Source organism: Anabrus simplex, chromosome 1 (genome assembly GCF_040414725.1).
Source record: "Anabrus simplex isolate iqAnaSimp1 chromosome 1, ASM4041472v1, whole genome shotgun sequence".
Classification (NCBI taxonomy): domain Eukaryota; kingdom Metazoa; phylum Arthropoda; class Insecta; order Orthoptera; family Tettigoniidae; genus Anabrus; species Anabrus simplex.
The window spans coordinates 717090284-717114155 of NC_090265.1; the positions used below are offsets into that span (position 1 = coordinate 717090284).

Consider the following 23872-nt stretch of genomic DNA (forward strand, 5'->3'; position numbering starts at 1 on the left):
CTTTTAATGTGATGTATACTGTGTCTGATTAGGCTAAATGGTATGTTTATAAATCAAAATTACTACCACCTCAGAATCGCATGATGTATATGATAATGCCGTTGTTGTCAGTTCTATAGTTAGTGTAATGATTAAAGCAACACCGGCAGCTTTATAGTGCCGAGAAAGGAAACTATTGAAATAGGAAACCAAAATGAGTTGGAATTTACAGTAGTAGTTATTGAATCTCTCCTACAGGAAAATAATTGATAGAAGAAAATATTCCTGCTTGTTAAGAAAAGTGAAAGAACCTCTCCTTAAATAATTATCTTGTTTATCGACAGTATGCTTATTTGTTTATAATGTTCAAGTGCTTTTGATTAAAATAACCTGTCCTTTCATTTGTAACTAGCTAAAGCACCTTAACTTCAGATTTGTATATTTTCAGATTAGGAGATTTTCTTCCGTGTTCTATACCTGTCTGTTTTGAGATGTCCAAAAGTCACTGCTAATTGTTCAACAGGTGAGACTGTGCATGAAAGATCGTCCTTGTTCTGAGCGCATCACTGCAGCCGAGACCCTGGCATACCTGACAGAGGTGGATACAGAATTGCAGCGCCTAGCATCTATCTCTAATCATCTGGTTCCCACCCTGGCTGAACTACTGCGCTATCAGCCGGAACCTCTTCTCCACCCAAACCAAGCAGCACAGCGTCTGGAACAAGAGAACAAGACCTCCCAGGACATGAAGCAAGCTGCCTTCAGGGTGAGTTTGGCGCTGTCTTTTACTTGTTCTCCAACCAACGTGTCATAAATTGTATCTAAATGGATATAATAATAATACTAGAAACTTAATTGTAGAACAGGGAAATATCAAACGAGCAGAAAAATTTAAGTACTTAGGCGAGTGCATAGTACCTAACAACTCTGAGAAAGTAGCATTCACATCTACGATCAACAAGATAGAACTGGTATACTAACTAACTAGAAATGTCTATAACAAAAGATCAGTGTCCATCAACGTCAAGACGTTATTGTTCAATCATTCATCCAGAGGCCCTGTATGGAGCACAATGCCTTGGATGGAACAGGAAGGGTCGAATTGAAGAAGTAGAAGCCGAAGAAAGAAACATCCTGAGAAAGATCCTACGACCAATCAGAGAAAATGGTGAGTACAGGAGAGGGCATAACAATGAACTGCACCTGCATGGGGAAAGGATAACGGACAGCATTTGGAAATGGAGGATTAATTTTTATGGCTGCATAACACGTACGAGCTCGTAGAAATTGACCAAGTGGATCTTTTACTATTTTCTCAACAAGAACACCAAGACACCCTGGTTCACAGAAGTTGAAAAAAAACCTTCAAGAAACAGGGAAACTACTCCCGGGTGACTGGAGTGGGACATTGTTGATGATGATGAAGAAACAGGGATCACACATGAAGACATCCAGGAACATGTTCCTCTCCAGAAGAAAATTAGAGCATATCGGCAATTCCAAGAAGAGCCAAAGTTGGAAACAGGAAGAAGTGGATTGATGAAAGAAAAAAGGCTCACAGAAAGCGAATGCGGGAATACTGGGAAAGAATTAAAGCTCAAGGATGCAAATGGTTGAAATAATGTGCTCCATAGCCAGTCGAAGAAGTAGTAGTAGTAGAAGAAGAAGAAGAATACTGAAGAGGTCAGTGCATTGCGGTACAGACAGTTACGGCTGCTAGTTCTGTACTCGGGAGACAGGTGGGTTCGTATCCCCCAAGGTCATCCTCGGTTTCCTGTTTCAACTCCAGGTAAATATGGGAAGGTACATTTCTGAAGTCACAGCCGCTACCTTTCCAGTCCCAGCACGTGCAGTTACACCCACATACAACACCCTCGCACAGTGGTACATGTAGGTCACGTCCATGGGGTGTAGCAAGAAAATCAGCTACAGAACTGGTGAGCCAGACATGTCCTCGGACACTTCCAGTACTAAAAGCCATGTGCTAAAAAAAGGTATGTCAGTTTCAACATTCTATTTTTGTCTTCCAGATGGCAGAGAAATAGAACTCTGTTGGGCAATCTTTAGTTTAGTTTTAATTAATTTTGTTGGGAAATGCCAAATGTGTCACCAGAGATTTTTTTTTTCATGACAATATTGTACAACATGGAGTGTCAAATAGATTTTTTTCTGCCGTTCAAAACTCTGACTTCCCTGCGAGGTTTGAACCCATAGTTCTTTTATCCAGAGGTCAGCACTCTTCCAACTCAAATTGGGCAGTACCTAAATTTATTGTATTCAGTGTAGTTAAATATTTGTTTGAAAGTGGGCTGTTAGGACCGTTTGCAACCACCAGAAACATGTAAGTTGAGCTCTTTATTGTTCTTTAATTAATATTTTTATGTTTGTCTATGTTTTGGCCTTTTATGTTGGATAATCTTGAATTTGCTGTACATAGTATAGTTAGACTTTGTGTTAGAAAGTGATCAGTTCAGGACCCTCCTGAGTCAGTGTAACAGGAGCCGTGGCTCAAGCGGCAGCGCGCCGGTCTGTTACCACTGGGTTCTGTGGTTTGAATCCCGGTCACTCCATTTGAGCTTTGTGCTGGACAAAGCGGAGGCGGGACAGGTTTTTCTCCAGGTACTCCAGTTTTCCCTGTCATAATTCATTCCAGCAACACTTTCCAATATCATTTCATCTGTCATTCATTAATCATTGCCCCAGAGGAGTGCGACCGGCTTTGGCAGCCGGCACTATTCCTATCCTCGCCGCTAGATGGGGGCTTCATTCATTCCATTCCTGACCTGGTCGAATGGCTGGAAACAGGCTGTGGATTTACATAGTCAGTGTAACAATTTAAGACAAGAAGACAAGATCCTTTCTGATTTTCCCATGTTATTTTCGACTTTTAGTTATCCAGGTCAGTTATTAAAAATAATTCAGCATGGGGTTCTTACAAAAGAGACTTTATCTCAGCAATGAAAAGATTAATAAATCTATAAGTATATTTTGAGATGGATTGACTGAGTGAATGATTTATCTTCTTTAGACAATACATGATGAAGAACAGTGAGATCATTGCTATCCGACCACACTCTGTTAACTCTTATCCTCTTCTGACCGAGATGTTCCCGTTCTTCACCACATAAAACTGTCTGTGTCTGTCATTTTTTCTCCACGTACAGGTCATTTATTCACTAAACGAAGGTGATGCAAACCGTGAGGTTCTTTTGCAGTTTTGTGTATACTTTATATGGGCACATTCTTGTAGTTAATTTTCTGATGGTAGAAGTTGTAAAGACAACTGAATTCATCTTGTCTATTTCCAGGCATTTGCTTCTCTTGGTGCAAATGATGAGGACATCCGAAAGAAGATCATCGACACGGACAACCTGATGGATCACATCGTGAGTGGTCTACAAGATCCCAGTCCCAAGGTCCGTTTGGCAGCTGTCAGATGTCTCCACTCCCTCTCCCGTTCGGTGCAACAGCTGCGCACCACATTTCAGGTTGGTGTGGCCATATCCTCTCGGTTGAGTAGGATTAAACTATTTGTTACCTTCTCCATTATAATGGTCTGACTTCCCAATCATGAAAAGTGTAGACACAAATATTCTGTGCTTTAACTAACAAAGATTCATTACATTTTGCAAGTGTTTGGCTGTTTAAAATGAATCAATTGAAGGTACTTAAAGCATTGTGTATAAAGTACAACAATGGGGTGAATTTACAGGAGACAGTACGTTTATAAATGAAGATATAAATCCTTGTAAGGCAAGTAACATACTGGAGCTCTTGGGTTCATTGCTGAAGTTGTAATCAGACGCCAAAATTTACTTAATGCTATTTTCATCCACATTTAAAATGCACCATGAATAATGTTAAAATTTAATACAAAGTTATGAATTTCATGAAGGTCTGTATTGACAATTGATCACTAACAAAGGGTAGAGAAAGGCTCACCTATTCAATACCATTAAAAGCCATATGCCATTTCATTTGAGCTTAATATAGTGTCCTATATAATTGGTGCTAGTTTTGACCCTACAGTACATACATTGGGTCATCTTCAGCCATGATCTAATTGGAAACATATGTTTACATTCAACCAATAATAAAGAATATAATTTGGTATGTCTTAATTTAAAATCTAAAGTCTCAAACATTGATGAAGTTGGACTACACATTTAAAATTGTAACTGAAATAACACATTAAAACTGTTGTTGTTGGTCTTGAACTATGTCAATGTCCGTATAGTAACCTAGTGTTCTTGATTCGATCTGAGAGTTGGTATTCCTTATCTGTATAGTTGAGCCCTTTGATTTATAAATTACTAGCTGATGTACCCGTGCTTCGCTACAGAGTTCTACATTGTATACAGAATTCTAGGTTAGGTAGTGTACATGTGAACAAAATTGTATTAAATTGCGTAGCTCGTAACGTTAGGCTAGAAATGCAATGGGGAAGTCACCATACGTCTTTTCTCATGTGAAGAGGGGTAAGGGAATTTTCATTGTAATGGTAGGCCCGCTTGCTTACCATCAGTCACAATCAGGTTGGAGAGTTTTCATTATAATGTCACTCCACATGCCTTTTTAAATCCTCAGAAAGACTGTCATAGTGGTTTTCCCAACTGAAATGAACATAGATCATTACAATGACATCAGTAGGAATGCCGTGATCAAAAGCAATGCTTTCATATGAAATACTTAATCAAATGAAAAACCACACATTTCCTCACTTTTAATTAACAGTACTACGCTGGCGATCTAACAATCCAAAGTTCCAGAGCTGGAATGACCAAACTGCAGAATACTCCATGAACACTCTTTGTCTTTTTTCGGTGGGGGGCGACGTCGAATAGTGGAGAGTCCCAGGGCAAAAGCTATGCCCTTTTACTAATCTGTTTCCTAGGAGTACCCGATGAGTCAGAAAATATCAATTCACTACACTGGCGGCGGAAAAATCTATCTTACTTGGAGGCAGTTTTTTCCTCCAAGCCACGGAGAAACCCCTCTTCACTGATAATTTGGAATAAAATGAATGCAGAAAATAAAAGTGAAGAAGAAGCAGCTTAAGCTTTTCTTTAGAAACGGCTCTTTTCGGGGTTTAATTTTGAGTTATTTAGTGAATTGTGGTGCTATAATTTGGAATAGGCCTAAAATGTAATTCTAGACCCGGTCATACTACTACTAAGTGAGCCTCTACATTAACCCTCTTGGAGCCAGGAGCCGATCTGGTCGGCCGCTCACTAGCAGCTGGCAGAGGTCAGAGCTCCGCCTGTACTCTACTACTGTAAAGTGCCAGGCCGTTTTTAGTAGAATTATGTGCATTTTAACATTCGCGTATATCTACCGGTGTATGTCAAATACCAGCAAGAAATTTTCTACACATCGACTACATAAAATAAACAACTGATTTAGAGTGATATAAAGAATTTAAAAGTATTATTGTTGATATTATGGTTGTCGATAACGTTTACTTTTAGGAAGAGAAAAACATTTTCGCACTTTCTCTCTCAATATCTACTTTGAAAATACCATCTATGATACAAAAGAATATACGTGATAATGTAGAATTTATTTCTAAATATAATTATATAAACTACTTTGAACGCGAAAAATAAAAACATAAAAAATTAAAATTAAAACATATGTCACTAATGAAGATAAGACAATTTTACTCACTGATAAAATTCATGTATATATCGGTGTATGGCAAACACTTAAGATAAATTTTATATGTGTGGACTAGATTGCATAAAAATAGTTCTGGGTTATTAAAAAGTAAAAAATAATAGTTGAGATTATAGTTTTTATTTTATCGGAAATCCCCTTTTCTAGTTTTCTGTCCCAGTATCTATTTTAAAAAACATTTTACAATACAATACAATATGCGTAATTAAAACATCTATGGCACTAAAGCCCTGATGGGCCTTGGTCTACTAAGCGACCGCTGCTCAGTCCGAAGACCTGCAGTTTATGAGGTGACGCATGGTCAGTGAGACGAATTCTCTCGTTCATTATTAATGGTTTTCTAGACCAAGGTAGCTCTCTCAGCCTAAGATCTCTCCTCGATTGTCATCACTTAGGGTCACTTAGTTTGAGTGGACCTCGAACCAACACTCAGACCCAGGTAAAAACCGTTCACCTGTCCGGGAATCGAACCTATGACCTCCAAGTGAGAGGCAGGCACACTACACTTGACCCGCGGGGACTGGCATTTACGTAATGACAGAGAATTCATTTATGAACACAATAATTGCTTTGAACGAGAAAAAGAAAAACAAGAAAAAAAATGCAAACAAATTTATTATGTCACTAGTAAAAAAGAAGGAAAATGACAAAATAAATTTACTCACCAAAAAGTTTTGAGAAGAAGACTCGTCATCGCTATATAATGTTGTTCAAATTTTGAGACCACTGTTGAAGCACTTATGGGTATTTACACTAACACTAACCACTTATCACTAACACTAATCACTTATCACTAACACTAATAGGAACAATAAAAAGCGTAACGCAGCGTCATATAAAATCTGTGTTTTTTGTTCAAATAGAACTTTAAATATATTTTGTTTATTTAGGGCACTTATGAAGAGCTGCACATTTAGTATGCAGCCCTTTATCGCACTTGATGCACACAGTTCGCGACCTCTTTCTCTGTTGCGGAGAGCTACATACAACGCACCGTCTTTTTAATTTACCTGACAAAAGTTTTACGCCACACACAGGAATATTTGTGTTTTTGTCTATTCTCAAACCATTCAGCACTCAGAGATTCAATTATACTGGAGTAGAACTGGAGCCTAGTCATTTTCTTTCTGTTACAGTTTTCTAAATACATCAAATAAGCATTTAAAACCATTCTCAAAATTATATTGAATGTAACTTTTTTCCAGAATTTCAAAGTTCTACGTTCATCTAAATAAAAATACACCATCATGTCATTTGTATCAATGCCACCCATATAACGATTATAGTCTAAGATCACATTAGGTTTCCTCTTGGGTTGATTAATGTTTCTAGCAGTTGCAGGCACTTCTCTTTCTATTGCAGCTCCGCGTGTACTTATAACCACCACCTGATTTTTCTGAGATTTTTTCTGTTTGGATCCCACTAGTAAAATTAGCCCCTGTCTGAAATATTTACTACAAACTAATTTAAATGGCTTTTTCACAGCATCTGGTAGTCCCTTCCTGTTTCTTCGTATAGTGCCGGTAATAAATGTTCCAAGTGAATATAAATGTTTTGCAAGGGGGATTGACGTAAAATAACTATCTACGTAAACGTGAAAACCTTTCATAAAATAATTCCCTAGGGACATGAGTTTGGTCACTACAGTGTAGGCCAGTCCATTAATTCCAATTTCGTTTCTGTCTTCAGTGGGTCTTGCTCCTCGGTAGGTATAAAAACCAACACAATACTTACTAACTGCATCACACAACATCCAAAATTTTATCCCCCACTTGTGATGGTGCTTATTCGGCATGTATTGGAGTAGTTGTGTATGGCATTTAGTTCCAACTAAACTTTCGTCTATGGAAAGTTGCTGATGAGGAGTATAATGATGTCTAAATAGCCTACTAGCATGATCTACAAGAGGCTGGAATCGAGCACAGGGATCATAGTTTGGAGAGCCAGGAGGAGAAAGCTTACTGTTGTCAACTAAATGAAAAAATTTCAAAAGAAGCTGAAACCTATTCCTTGAGAACATTTCACCAAACCACGGGGTAATGAAATGGTCTACAGTACTCCAGTATGAAATAGTGGTAGGTTTTCTTATCAGTCTCATATTCATGATGACAGCAATGAATGCCCTTATTTCATCAATCGTAGTGCATCTCCAACATCGAGAGCGGGAATTGGGTGACAGTTCATTACAAGTAAGGAGTTGGTCAGCGTAGCAATTGGTCTCTGTGTCTATAAGGTTTAGCAGAGAAAAAGTGAAAAATAAATTGAAGTATGATATGGGCGGAGAATCAGGCGGAGGGACATGTTTAGGTCCAGGAATTTCCATGAACGAAACAGGAGGCTGAGGAATGTTGTCAGGTTCATTGGGAGAAATTTCCACAAAATGTTCTCCAGAGACATCATCATCATCATCATCATCATCATCTTCTTCGTCATCACTAGTTTCATCAACAACAGTATTCACAGTAGCTTTACTGCCATTAGAAACAAATAAACACCTCTTCTTTAGCTGTGGTGATCACAGGGGCGTGTCTGGTATAATTTCATCACTACTCTCTGAACTAACCTCACTATCGCTATCCAATAAATCATCCGCGTTCACTTCGCGTTGTTCCAAATATTCCATTAATTTATCGTCATCAATACCCGCTGAAAATATATCACGTGAACCACTTGCCATTCTGCTGTCAAGAATCCACACACTGCAAGGAGCAATCTTGTACTGACCGGTTAGCGGTATTTGTAAACACAGGAAACAACTCTTGTGAAAGCTAGAACACCCTCTTAGAAATTCCAAAGCAAGGTCAGGCACACAATAACTTGTAGCCCCTTTTCTACACAGATTGTCTCAAAAGTATGCACGTCATTATAGACTGCCACAAAATTATGTACAGTAGAGTCTCGATTATCCGACGTAAACGGGACCTGGAGTACGTCGGATCACCGAAAATGTCGGATAATACAGAATAAATTTGAAAATGAACTCAAACAAATAGGAAGGCTAAAATAATGACATGTTTTACGGTGCTCTATTTATTGAATTACCAATTCAATTGTACAGTACATGCAGTATTTAAACGAAAACATTCCAGATGTCTTACGAAAAGAAACTTTTCTCCATAGATATTAAGCTACCTAATACCGTACCGTTTTTGCCACCGATCACGCCACCCAGCACTGGCAGGAAAATTAGGGTCCCCTTCATTAAACTCCTTCTGGAAATACACAGCCTTTTCCTGCAGAATGGTGCCAGATATTGGCAGGCCCTTTTCCCGGTGTTGAGATGCCAAAGAAATAGTGCTTCACTTACTTTTTCGTACTGACATTTTTTCATTGTTTTTCTCTGCTCTGGTAGAGCACAAGTTTTCAATTTCTTCCCTCTGTTTTTTCCAGTCTCCCACTGTAACACGTCCAACACCATAATCTGAAGCCACATTTTGAAGAATTTCCCCTTTGTCCAGTCTCTTTAATGCACTCAATTTGTGTTCCATAGAAACAGTCTCTTTCTTCCATTTACTCGCCATACTCACAGAGGATATGAAAACTATAACATCCGCACCCAATCAATACTACAATGACTGAAGACTCACTGCACCTGTCCTTGAGAAAAACCCAGTCCTACCGCCAGCTTTCAGGCCAGTGCTTGTCCCATGGTCGCACCCTCCACAGCGGGTGTGCCTGAATTTAGTCTCCACCAAAAGTTGAAATTAAGTCTAACAGTGTCGGATAACACGGAATGTCGGATAAGCGAAGGTCGGATGAGCGAGACTCTACTCTATATCATAGAATTTCCAGCCAGCCAATGTAATCGACTCTGGCAATTTAAAGGGTGGGTGCTCGCAGTACCGCCTGGCTCCAAGAGAGTTAAGAGTGCACACTGCTCATTCAAAACAGCGCGTCAGAGTAGGGATCGGCTAGCTGGAGTACTATGATGAACCACTGTGTTATGTACCAGCAGTATCAGAAAATGTATGAACCAGAGGAATGGCATGCTAAAGAAGAAAGTTAGCTAACTCCCCAGCTATTTCCTGCCAATATTCAGGCAGGCTGTTATACTCGGTACGCAGCAGTAATTCCATCTATCGGAGTTGAGTGGCAGCATAAGAGACAAAGAACATCACAACAAACAATGGTCAATGTAATGTTATTGTTGATTAATGTTACATGCTTTCGATATTGTAGGCCTACACATTTAGTTTTCTTCCGACTCTGAAATAACACTTTAGTCGGTACGGTAAAACTGAATAAAACATAAATGATCGGAAATTGTATCCTCTATAACTGTTGTTATGTAGTACTTTTCGATAGGACCAATAACATAGGTATTTAAAAATTAAATTTTAGGCGCCTTCCCCTAAACTACAATTTCATCCAGGGTGAATAAAATTGTTTATAGCTTAGACTGTAGTTTGTTAATTCTCAACTCTATATAGCGATTTTCATTAAATTCTGTTTACCCATTTTCTCGTGGCTCGGCATTGATGTGGACTTAGCAACAAAAATACAAATTCATGGATATCTCGGTTATTATAGCCAGTATGGTAAAAATGTATAAGACATAAATGATCAGAAATTTAATTCTATATAACTTTACATATGGAGTTTTATCGATAGGACTACTAATAATATAAATATTTGAGAATTGAATTTTAGGGCTTCCCCTAAACTACTATTTCACTCAGCATGAATAAAATAATTTATAGCCTAGATTGTAGTGGCTCATTCCCCGACTTTACATACCGATTTTCATTAAATTCTCTTCAGTCGTTTTCTCGTGATGGGTGTACATTACACATTATAATTCTCAAGTAGGTCCGTATTGAAATGTACGTAAACACAAAGTATGTTACAAGTGTTATTTTTAATATCCACCTATTCAATACAAAGAGATCTAGTAAATTAATAATTAAATATTATAAAATGTTACAAGGGACATGTATTGCCCATATGAAGGGCATCATCAGCCTCAAACTCAAACCTGTATTTTGAATAATCAGTATCTTGATTGTTCTTACAAATCATAAAAAGAGGATATCAATGTAGGTGTTTGTCTAACGTAAAATTATTAGAATGTCCTTGGTTAAAATCATAGTATCAAGCTGCATGTCACAAGTTCCCAAGATTACACTTTCCAGAGCACTGAGTCAGTGTGCCCAAAACCTGTCGAGGGTAGCGCAATAAAACAGCACAATCTTTATAATGAAATAGAACAGGGGCGTATTCTCATTGAATGCAAGGCATTCATTGCATGCGTTATGATAACACAAAGAACTGTCTGATGTACGATATTAGGTTGTTTCAAGTCGAATATTAACGATTTCATCTCTCAGAAGTTCAAAAGGTCCGCGCAACTGTACTTGGTTGACTATGTGTGGTGCTGGTGTAGTCTCGCCGTCTACACCACTCTAGGAAGAAAGAGACAGCGAATGGAGGAGTTAAGGATGTAAGGCATTCAATCTTAAAATTGCATTCGGTGGCAGACGTAGTTTTGAAACCCTCCGAACGATGTCGCTGCAATTGAAACTTGATCAGAATTTGTCACCCCATACCCGTGCTACCCTCTGCCATCTGTTAGCAACTTGGAGAAAGTCGGCATCTTTACAGCGGGAACCCACAGATTACCCCCCAGCGAGAACCCAACGTGATGAAACTGACCAATGCCACTGGGGTGACTTACCTCCAGTGCTTGAGTTGTGGCTAACTAGTGAATTAATTCATTGTGTTTTCGGTGTTTTATTATATTTTGCGCATATGTGGTATTAACGATGGATGAGTCTAAAACGGATATAATTGTAAATCAGTTTGAAAAGCCATTTACTGGCCGTTTGTTTGATGAAAAGATTCAAATAGTTAAAGCCGGGAGACCTCTACCTTCCCTCGTAAATTTCTTCTTCTTCTTAATCTGCTTACCCTCCAGGGTTGGCTTTTCCCTCGGACTCAACGAGGGATCCCTCCTCTACCTCCTCAAGGGCAGTGTACTGGAGCTTCAGACTCTGGGTCGGGGATACAACTGGGGAGGATGACCAGTACCTCGCCTCACCTGCTATGCTGAACAGGGGCCTTGCGGGGGATGGGAAGATTGGAAGGGATAGACAAGGAAGAGGGAAGGAAGCGGCCGTGGCCTGAAGTTAGGTAAAATTCCGGCATTTGCCCGGAAGAGAAGTGGGAAACCACGGAAAACCACTTCGAGGATGGCTGAGGTGGGAATCGAACCCACCTCTACTCAGTTGACCTCCCGAGGCTGAGTGGACCCCGTTCCAGCCCTCGTACCACTTTTCAAATTTCGTGGCAGAGCCGGGAATCGAACCCGGGCCTCTGGGGGTGGCAGCTAATCACACTAACCACTACACCACAGAAGCGGACCCTCATAAATTTAAAAACAGAAAACAAGAATTGTGTACGCACGTTCAATCCAGAAACTTACAGTAAAACTGTTTGGCTCGAGTTCACCTACAGGTAATTAGGGTGAGTAGAATTGAAATTTACTTAATACATTGTGTTAACTGCATGGTTACTAGTTGCATGCCTCAGTGGAGATTCCAGGATACGCCACTGAAATAGAAATGTGTTTCCTTGAATACTCCTATTGGAGGATAAGAAAAAATAAAGCTGATAGACTGTTAAAGTGTTAATTTCGTAATTTAAGATAAGACAACAGTCTTTTTAAGTAGGTAGCTGTTCAGCTGTCTATAGTCTTATTTAACTGGCTTGAAGAAATGAAAGTTGAATGTGTTACGGTAAGATAACAGTCTTCTTTAAGTAGTTGTGGGAACAAGGAAATGTATTCGGCTGTCTATAGTCGTATTTATCTTGCATGAAGGAGCGAAAGTCGAAGGTATATTGACGTTGATAGAGCTTTTTGGTGTGAAGTCTGTATCAAGAGCAGAGTGGATGCTTAGTAAAGGTATTTTTGAAGGGAATGTGGGTGTTAAAAAAGAAAACATGGAGAATGTATAAACACTTACCCTTACGTCTGTAAAGATGTAAATCAGTTATGGAAAGGTTAGTTGAAGAAAAACAACGTTATGTGTATGTTAATTTATTTCTTTGACTGTTATGGTGTTAATCAGTTGCTATGGTAGCGTTGAATGACTGACACTTGTGCTTCTAATATTGTATCGATGTGAGATTGGCGGAGGAGGGTGTGGTGGAGGGGAGGGGGTAGGCGGGGCGTTAAGTTTATGTGTTGGTTGCGAGAGATTTGCGTGGTCGGATAGGAAGGGAGTAGTGTTGGGTTGCGGGAGATTTGCGGGCGCGGACATGAAGGGAGTCATATTAGTTAAAGTAGTGGTGGTTCTAGAAGATGTTAATTTAAGATTTTTAAGAATGTAGTTATGTTTTGAATTTAGAGCTTGCAATAATTTGGATAAACTTTCGTATAATGGATTCTTGACTTCAATTAAATCATTGAGGTTTAGATTTTTGTTGTAGTATTGGTCCAAAAATATATAGATGGTTTCAAGCTCATTCATCAACTTTCCTTTTTCTACTCTTTTAATAATTGTCAGGTCTTGTTCTATCGTTGTGAAGTGATGTCCTGTTTCTTTCATATGGGAGCTCATAGCTGAAAATTTATTGTGCTTATTGGCATGATAGTGTTCTAAGTACCTAGTTTGAAAACTCTGGCCTGTTTGACCAATATAAGAGACGTTGCATTGTGTGCAGGTGAGCCTGTAGGTGTATATGCCTGAGCCTAAGTAATTGTTTTTGCTTGAATTGACTGCGTTGTGATTAAAAAATAATTTTTGGTTAGTGTTTGTTGTCCTAAAGTTATACTGGTATTTTTGTTTCTTATTGGGTTCAAGACCTGGTGAAAGTTTGGATTAGCAAGCTCGATAGCTGCAGTTGTTTAAGTGTGGCCAGTATCCAGTATTCGGGAGATAGTGGGTTCGAACCCCACTGTCGGCAGCCCTGAAGATGGTTTTCTGTGGTTTCCCATTTTCACACCAGGCAAATGCTGGGGCTGTACCTTAATTAAGGCCACGGCTGCTTCCTTCCCACTTCCAGCCCTTTGCTGTCCCATCGTCGCCATAAGACCTATCTGTGGCGATGCGACGTAAAGCAACTAGCAAGTTAAAATTTGGATTGTTGTAGGTAAAGGTATTGAATTTGGATTTTATGGGTTTTGTCAGGGATGGGGTTTGTTGTTAATTTGAATTTGACCTTATTTATTAAATGGTTAATCATTTCAGGTTTATATCCATTGATTTTTGCTAAATCCCTTATATAATTTAGTTCTGTTTCAAGGTACTTGGGTGTTAGAGGGATGTTTTAGGCTCTGTAAATTAAACTGTGAAAAGTGGCCAATTTATGGGAGTTAGGATGTAAAGAAGTATTTTTGATTGTTAATGGGGTGTGAGTAGGTTTTCTGTAAATTTGAAAATCAAAGTTGTCATTAATATGAGTTACTGTGAGATCTAGGAAATTTAAGGATCCACTGACTTCATCTTCCTTGGTGAATTTAATATTTTGGTCTAGGTTGTTTAAATAATTTAAAATATTTATTGAGATCTTTATTGATTATTACAAATGTGTCATCTACATACCAAAGCCACAAGGTAAGGCCTTTTATTTTATTTATTATTTTATGTTGTTCTAAAGAATCCAAATAGATGTCGGCTAAGATGCCTGATAAGGGATCTCCCATAGCTAGGCCATCTTAGTGGTAAATTTTACCAACACCAGACTGACTGTTAAGAGGTGAAGTGAATGTCTGAAACTGAATTAAACAATAGAACACTACATCTGATGAAAAGGAACACTTATTAAAGTTGTGAATGTCCCCTTCGAGCTACATATAAACCATTACAGTAGAACCTTGATTATATGTGCCTGGAAACTACGTTTTCCCGTATTATTCGTTCAAATTACGTGGTCCTGCGAGCATCCTAATTAAATCACATTGTAAAAATCCTGCATTATCCGTTCCTCGAGGAAATGATTTCCTGGATCAACCGTCCAGAAATTTCAGTCCCATGAACACTAAATCCTTGATCATGCATTTTCCAAGAAAGTGTAACTTACGAAAGGATGGCTACGGCATACTTATGGATCTTGGTGTTGACATTCCGTCATTGTGATAATTTGAAGACGTACTGTACTGGAAAATCAATCGGCGGTGAACTTGCATAAGGGATCATCTTAGCATTGCATTCGGGTACCGAAGTATTGTTTAGAGAATCCTCGGAAATCATAAAGCAGAGAGTGCCCTCGACAATTGGAAGGAGACAGAGCGCATTTAGACAGCTCTATTTGAAGGCGGAACAAGTTTCGTCAAATGTTCGTACTTGCAAAACTCCTACATTATGTCCAGGGTTAGATGTTTATTTTTATTTTTTACTTTTTTCGAGTGTGTCACTGAACAGGTTTTCGGCATTTCCCTCAGGGCACTGTATAGTCACTGGGTTTTCAGGCAGGAATCGAAACTGCTCCTTCTTAAGTAACACAAATTTAATATTTTAATATTATCGTATACAATCTAGTGTTGGCTATTGAATGCATGATTCGAAGCAGTGTATCGATTCATTGAAGTGTCAGAGTGAAACGATTCACAGGAACGGCGAGCTCACAGCACACGATTCAGCTTACTCCTACCGGACAGTGCTGAGTGACGCACTCACTGGACATTGACGGGGAGCCGAGCTTCTGCTGCAGTGAGACAGTGAATCATGGCACATCGAAAGAATCGTGAACGAGCACGGCTCAGTGAGACACAAAATACACGCGGCTCCTTATCGGCACACTGGACACTAAGTTAATTTATTAATTTGTCCACGTAATCAATACAATAAATCTTGTCTTTGTTGAATTACATTGACATGTTAGTTAAAATGGTACATGTTTCGCCTTACATATAGGCATTATCAGCGTTGGGTTTGACATTGAAATAAAATCAGGCACCTGATTTACATATAAATAAGATAAAACTGATTTATAAAAAGCCTTGAAGAGACTTGAAAGAAAATTAACATATAGTAAAAGACTAGTACAATATTGATTTTAAAGACAATGCTATGAGTGAGAAGCTTATAATTGGGGAAAGTGTTTACAATACTAACATTGAACCGTTACAATACGCGCAGCAATACACTGTCTTCCTTCTCCCCCACCGATAGTAGCTCCCCTCTAAGTACTACAAACAAGCCCATAGCTACGCCTTCACAAACAGATTCCCCTCCAATTCAAACCTACAGCTATAACACACGCAGTAAGAGCTCAAACCGTCATCAATAACGTTTAGCTCATAACACAACAAGTTACCCTCACCACCGTCAAATGGTAAGTGCACATGATTTCCACCTAAAAATTCTATTACGATTTTTTCATACAATTAACACCACGCTTTTGGTTTCCTTTTACAGATTTTACTTCTGATCCAACATTTAACACATCAGCTACATTCTACTGTCACACTGCCTTTTCGACCAGCTTGTCAACAAACCCATATTCTCAACAAAGTTATAACATCATATCAAATGAGATGGTCCATAGAGGTCCAATATAAACATCGTATATTAACCTTCAACGACAACCTCGTACTTCGTTAAAAATTAAATAATTGAAAAAGAGGTTCAACCTATTCAATACATAAGAGAAAGAAATGTAGTGATTACATTCTTATTTAATAGTAATTAGAAATGGGACCGGTTTCGACCCTAGTCCAGGTCATCGTCAGCCATTCAAAACATAAAAAACATGAAAAACAATGCATATGAAAAAGATTAAATGAACTCTGGATCGGTATAAGATGAAATATAAATTGATGATGGGGGTAGAAAATTGTGAGTCAGTTAAAAGAAAACAGTACGTAATATTATGAATGATAGTACGGTACACGCAATGATAGGTAAAATTTCACAATGTTTATGAATAGTGGAGAACGGTCAAATGAGTCAGTTTTTACACTCTGTCAGGTACAAAGTCACAACACTATCGAACAACATATGAAGATCCATAAATATGTTGAAGTCGCAGACGAATAGATTTATAGAAGCAAACTGCCAGCTCCCGATGATCAGCGCGGCACGTTCAAGGTCATGCGCTGTGGTCTCGAACGCCAGGAGCACAATTACTCATTCAATTATACTGAATTGCGTTGTATATTTCTATATATACGTACTTAACTTCCCGCAACCGAGGCAAATACTGGATCTTCAGGATATTCTCCATTCTACTTTGGCGTTCGAGACCACAGCGCATGACCTTGAACGTGCCGCGCTGATCACCGGGAGCTGGCAGTTTGCTTCTATAAATCTATTCGTCTGCGACTTCAACATATTTATGGATCTTCATATGTTGTTCGATAGTGTTGTGACTTTGTACCTGACAGAGTGTAAAAACTGACTCATTTGACCGTTCTCCACTATTCATAAACATTGTGAAATTTTACCTATCATTGCGTGTACCGTACTATCATTCATAATATTACGTACTGTTTTCTTTTAAGTGACTCACAATTTTCTACCCCCATCATCAATTTATATTTCATCTTATACCGATCCAGAGTTCATTTAATCTTTTTCATATGCATTGTTTTTCATGTTTTTTATGTTGTGAATGGCTGACGATGACCTGGACTACGGTCGAAACCGGTCCCATTTCTAATTAACTATTAAATAAGAATGTAATCACTACATTTCTTTCTCTTATGTATTGAAAAGGTTGAACCTCTTTTTCAATTATTTAATTTTTAACGTTAATACTTTCAATACGGAACAATGAAATTTTTATTTTTAAACCTCGTACTTCTGCATCAAAGTGAACCACAACATCACCATATGCTATTGACTTTTAACTTACGTAAACAAATTTTCACAGGTCACTTGACCGTCTCTCAACTTTATTTTATTCAACATTATGTTTTTAAAATACGATTCCGATCGTCATTCTCATTATTATCTAGTTCCAACCGCTAGTCGATCAACATCATTTTACAACAATTTTACTACTAGTCTCCAGTTATAAACTTCCCACTCATAGCTTTAAAACCAATATTGTACTATCCTTTTACTATTTGTTAATTTTCTTTCAAGTCTCTTCAAGGCTTTTTATAAATCATTTTTATCATATTTGTATGTAAATCAGGTGCCTGATTTTATTTCAAGGTCAAACCCATGGATGATGATGTCTATATGTAAGGCGAAACATGTACCATTTTACCGAGCTCGATAGCTGCAGTCTCTTAAATGCGGCCAGTATCCAGTATTCGGGAGATAGTAGGTTCGAACCCCACTGTTGGCAGCTCTGAAAATGGTTTTCCGTGGTTTCCCATTTTCACACCAGGCAAATGCTGGGGCTGTACCTTAATTAAGGCCACGGCCGCCTCCTTCCCACTCCTTCCCACTCCTAGCCCTTTCCTGTCCCATCGTCGCCATAAGACCTATCTGTGTCGGTGCGACGTAAAGCAACTAGCAAAAAAACATTTAACAAAGACAATATTTATTGTATTGATTAGGTGGACAAATTAATAAATTAACTTATTGTTATTATTTCAATCAAATATCATCAATACGGATCAAGAATGATATTTATCACTTGTAACACTGGACACTGGCGGAGAGCCGAGCTTCTGGTGCAGCGAGACATACAGTGAGCCATTTCACACTGAAAGAATCATGAACGAGCACGGCTCAGTGAGACACAAGATACACACGGCTCCTTATCGGCACTGGACACTGGCGGAGAACCGAGCTTCCGCTGCAGCGAGACATACAGTGAGCCATGGCACACCGAAAGAATCGTACGCAGTCGCTGATCAGTGAGACACACGCGGTTTATTATCAGTACACTGGACATTGGCGGGGAGCTGAACTTCCTCTGAAGCAATACATACAGAGCCATGGTACACTGAAAGAATCGTATACTATAATGGTCTCTTGAGGACAGCTCATTTGAAAATAATACCCACTTGCATTCACTGTCCGACTCGTTGGCTGAATAGTCAGTGTACTGGCCTTCGGTTCAGAGGGTCCTGGGTTCGATTGCCGGCCGGGTCGGGGATTTTAACCTTCATTGGTTAATTCCAGTGGCCCGGGGGCTGGGTGTTTGTGCTGTCCCCAACATTCCTGCAACTCACACACCACACATAACACTATCCTCCACCACAATAACACGCAGTTACCTACACATGGCAGATGCCGCCCACCCTCATCGGAGGGTCTGCCTTACAAGGGCTGCACTCGGCTAGAAATAGCCACACGAAATTATTACTTGCATTCACTGTCCTCTTCTTACAGGGAGTTTTAAATAATAGATGGATTTTTTTTGCAGTTTTAAAAAGATAGTCAAAACATAATTCTGAAGTATTATAACTTAGTGGACATTTGACAATTAAACTTGACTCTAGCCTGTCCTATGACTATGAGTCATGCTCATGACCACTCAAAAGTACCTGTTTTATATTGGGAAGAACGGCTCAGTATTCTCTCAGTTCATATGTCACATCATTGCACAAGACTTCATTCGTATGTGGACAGTAAGTGAGCCGACTGATGCAATAACTTAACCAACAGTATGTTGAATCAGAAAACCAGTGGGCTACTGTACATCTCGGCTAGTCTATACAAAATATGATGATTTGAAAAAATCCTCAGCTGATAGAAAAATACATATTTTCAAAAATGACTGAGCGAGTTGGACGTGCGGTTAGTATCGCGTAGCTATGCGCTTGCATTTGGAGGATGGTGGGTTCGAATCCCACCGTCGGCAGTCGTTAAGATGGTTTTCCGTAGTTTCCCCATTTTCACACCAGGAAATGCTGGAACTGTACCTTAATTAAGGCCATGGCTGCTACCTTCCTAATCCTAGACCTTTCCCATTCTGCGTCGCCAGAAACCTTCGATGTATTAGAGTGACTAGCATGTTTTTCTAAGAAAGGAGTTCATAGTATGAAGACCAGATGGCAGCAGCGAGCACTGAATGCTGTTGCTGCTGTCTTACCAGTACATACTATACAGATGCAGTAGGAGCGGTAACTGTAATGTGCCATGAATCGGATCACTGTATCGAGATTAACATAACGATTCAGTAACGTGAACGGAATCAAATGAATCGAATGTCCCATCACTAATACGATTATGTTATCGAGACCAGAACAGATGTTGCACCTTATATACATAAAGCCACGGGAGGTTTTGAGATTGCCTATTACTGTTTTTGTCCTAATAAAAGACTGGGAATTTCACGTTTTTGTGTTAAATGTTATAAAATTTTGCCTATTACTGTTTTTGTCCTAATAAAAGACTGGGAATTTCACGTTTTTGTGTTAAATGTTATAAAAGCTGCAGTCATTTTATTTGCGCACATTGCACTGTTCCCGTGTCCAGGTCAAGTCGCGTAAGGCTAGCTCGACTTCAAAATCAATTTCTACGTAATATGGATTTTCTGGGTTATGGGTTCAGCATTGAGAGAAGATCACCGGGGTATGCTCGGACAAACCTAACCTACGTACGGACGTCTCCAGTTCGTAATCTGGTTAGTTTCCGTATACCTTACTATAATTCTTAACTAACGATTACTTAAAACTAAATACTTAACCTAGGAAGTCGTTGAAAGAATGATTAAATTTCACATAATACTATTTATTGAAAATAAGGAAAAAAATCTCAGAACGGGGTTTAGATATTCTGAGTGTTATGATGAAAAAAATTAAGGAATAGATAACTGACTGCTTGTCTCATCAGTTAATCTAAAAAAAAAAATGTTTTCAAGTTAGAGATCTCCAACTAAATAAAAGGAATAAATATACAGTAGAGCCTCGATTATCCAACCTAAACGGGACCTGAAGTACGTCGGATCACCAAAAATGTCGGATAATGCAGAATAACGTTGAAAATGAACTGAAACAAACAGGAAGGCTGTACTCGAATACTAACACAAGGACATGTTTTACGGTACTCTGTTTATTGAATTATCAATTCAATTGTACAGTACATGGAGTATTGAACGAAAACATTCCAGATGTCTTACAAAAAGAAACTTTTCTCCACAGATATTAAGCTGCCTAATGCCGTACCGTTTTTTCCACCGATCAAGCCACCCAACACTGGCAGGAAAATTCGGGTCCCCTTCATTAAACTCCTTCTGGAAATACACAGCCTTTTCCTGCAGAATGGAGCCAGATATTGGCAGGCCCTTTTCCCGGTGTTGAGATAACCAAAGAAATAGTGTTTCACTTACTTTTTCGTACTCACAGTTTTCATTTCTTCTCTGCTCTGGTAGAGTACCACTTTTCAATTTCTTCCCTCTGTTTTTCCAGTCTCCCACTGTAATACATCCAACACCATAATCTGAAGCCACATTTTGAAGAATTTCCTCTTAGTCCAGTCTCTTTAATGCACTCAACTTGTCTTCCATAGAAACAATCACTTTCTTCCATTTACTCACTATACTCACAGAGGATATGAAAACTATAACATCCGCACCTAACCAATACTACAATGAACAATGACTGAAGACTCACTGCACCTGTCCTTGAGAAAAAAAACTGTCCTACCGCCAGCGGTCAGGCCAGTGCTTGTCCCATGGTCGCACCTCCACAGCGGGTGTGCCTGAATTTAGTCTCCACTAAAAGTTCAAACTAAGTCTACCACTGTCGGATAACACGGAATGTCGGATGAGCGAGACTCTACTGTAGTTACAATATTTTACAGTCGTGATTGGGAGCTATACAAATATGTGTGACGCAAAGTTCTTGTGTTGAATAAGTCAAAAATAAAATTAAAATAACATCATCATCTTTCCTCAAAAGTTACATGAAATGCTTCCAAAAAAAAAAGAAAGAAACCTCCTACTTGCTTTTACTTGAATCTCCGTGATCACATCACAGTGCGGTAGATTACTTTGACAATAGCTGTTCATACTCAATTATCAGCAATGGTATTTGTTATGAGGAAATGTTTTCTCAATTTTTACTAATATTTTAAATATTTCGCATATTTCACATATAGCAAACACATCAATCACTTCAAAACTCTTGGTATTATGTTTCACCTCGCAAGGAGAGAAAGATACTTCATTAAGTCATTACACCCTTTAAAAATAACATGATCGAAATGTTATGACCTATATTTATTCAAGTTGTTCATTTAGAAGAACAATCTCGAAAGAAAAGAAAAGAAATTTAAGTGCCCACATAGTAATTATATGCAACGTGTTGCTGTGCTGTCATTCATATCTGACAATCATTTAACTAGATTCTGCTGGACATCAAGTGATCTAGCTTGTGAGAAGACTCTACCAATTACTATTAGCCTTCAATCATAGAGAAAGGTTACCAGTGATATCGATTAATGCAGTTGAATAAGTTTCCTAGCTTTCCTTATCCGAATGAGAATATTTGTGGTTGGAAAAGACGTATAAATATAGGCTACATTTGAGCTACTCTTCCTATCAGGAATTATTTGATGATTCAATAGGTAGGTGTCAACATAAGAACATCGTCTAGATCATAACTAGTACTAGATATGGCTTGTTGAAGAATTAACAGACATTTGAGTACCTCAAATCACGTAGATTAACTTAATATCATCGCTAAAATAATCTACATCTTCATTTATGATGAAACAGTAATCATCACCATCACTATTCATCATAACCTTCTACCATCCTTCACATATAAATCATTCACTTCACATTACATATCTCATGTTTCACTCTACATTACAATAAACATATTAATTAATTTCAACTTGACGCCTGTTACTATGACATCATTAGCCATCCATCTGATTATTCCATTAGGTTTTCAATCCTTTTAAAAATTCCATAAAATATCTCCCTATATCTTGCCATGACGTTATTATATCATGTATACGATCTTAGCTTAACAGTACATGCCCTGCCGTAAGCCTAATGTTCACCACAATGTCGCATTATATCTGTATTGAAACTAAATTAACCTCATCTCATTCAACATTGACAGTATTGCGAACATGAAAATGAGATTTTCACTGGCTAATCACTTCCTACATCAATGGATTCGTCATTTATGGTAGATGATTACCTAATCCTTGTGTTGAATAAGTCAAAAATAAAATTAAAATCACATCATCTATAGTACGCTATAATCTGACTGCAATGTAACGTTTTCTGTATCTTGTACAACTGTTGTTGTTGTTGTTATTATTATTATTATATTATTATTATCATCTTCTTAAGATTAAATTTTATTGTCTAATACGTAGCCTTGCTGGGATCTCATGACGTGGTAATGCAGAAATTTTCCGACCCGCCTGCACAGTTTTATTCTGCAGAATTGAGTAAGTCCTTTATCGCCGGTGTCTTGCGATGTTCCCATGGGCAATTATTATTATTTAATCTTCAACGTTGGTCTTCTTTCTTTAGGCCTATCCTTCTTCTGAACTTGATTTGCGTAGCATTCTACTAGTTGGTCTCGAGAGAAATCGAATGTTATTTTCCAATAATAAATTTTAACAATATCCTGATGTCTTTCTTTTTCGACGCCTTCTGTATTTCATTCTCCTCAGGCGCCTGATGAAAGCATCATTCTTTCAATATTTATGAATACTTTGACGTTTTACTATTGACGTTCTCACGACCTAGACACCATTTTCGATCCAAATAAATTTCGCTGCGAACAGTGAAATGGCACAACGTTAAGGCCGGTCTCCACTGATTAACATTTAACACCAACATGTTAAATTTAACACGTTACAATTGATATGTATATTGTGATTGTGTCTTCCAATTGACTTTGCATGTTAACTCAGAATGTTGAGTTTAACACTTTTAACATGTTAGCATGTTTTCCGCTCCGAGTGGAAAACATGTCAAGTCAATTAGTTGTTCGTGAGATGTCGCCACAGCTTCGGCAACTTTCATGCTGTTTCCATTCCAACAGATAGCCTAATTGACACAAACGGCGTACTTTTCATGAAGTAGGATTATAGTTACTACACTCCGCAATACTCATTCTCTTTGTTATAAGCTACAAATACAGTATGCGCACGTATGTCGTTCTCTCTGCACTATACCGGTACTAAAATTTATAGTCAGAAATCAAGTGGAGCAAGGCGATTACTCTGGACTTAATGATATAATAGAAAGGCCTTGTTTGTAGGATGTCTCATCAAAGGAAAGCGAAGAAAGCCGTCAGTTTCCAGGAACTCAAAATTATCTAAAATTGTTCCCGTGAGTGCATAAAAAACAGTACTATCGTCCCTCCGCTCCCACTACAGCACAGTCGAGAATTGTAAAAGGT

The 23872-nt window shown here is 38.5% G+C and overlaps 1 protein-coding gene across 1 annotated transcript in view; it reads left to right on the forward strand.

Annotated features, from left to right (window-relative positions):
- LOC136857402 (armadillo repeat-containing protein 8) overlaps positions 1–23872 on the forward strand; it is an 85577-nt gene that overhangs the window by 25768 nt on the left and 35937 nt on the right. Inside the window, exons 6-7 of the mRNA XM_067136041.2 lie at positions 503–745; positions 3288–3467. Coding sequence (XP_066992142.1) covers positions 503–745; positions 3288–3467 — 423 coding nt within the window. The remainder of the gene's footprint in view (positions 1–502; positions 746–3287; positions 3468–23872) is intronic.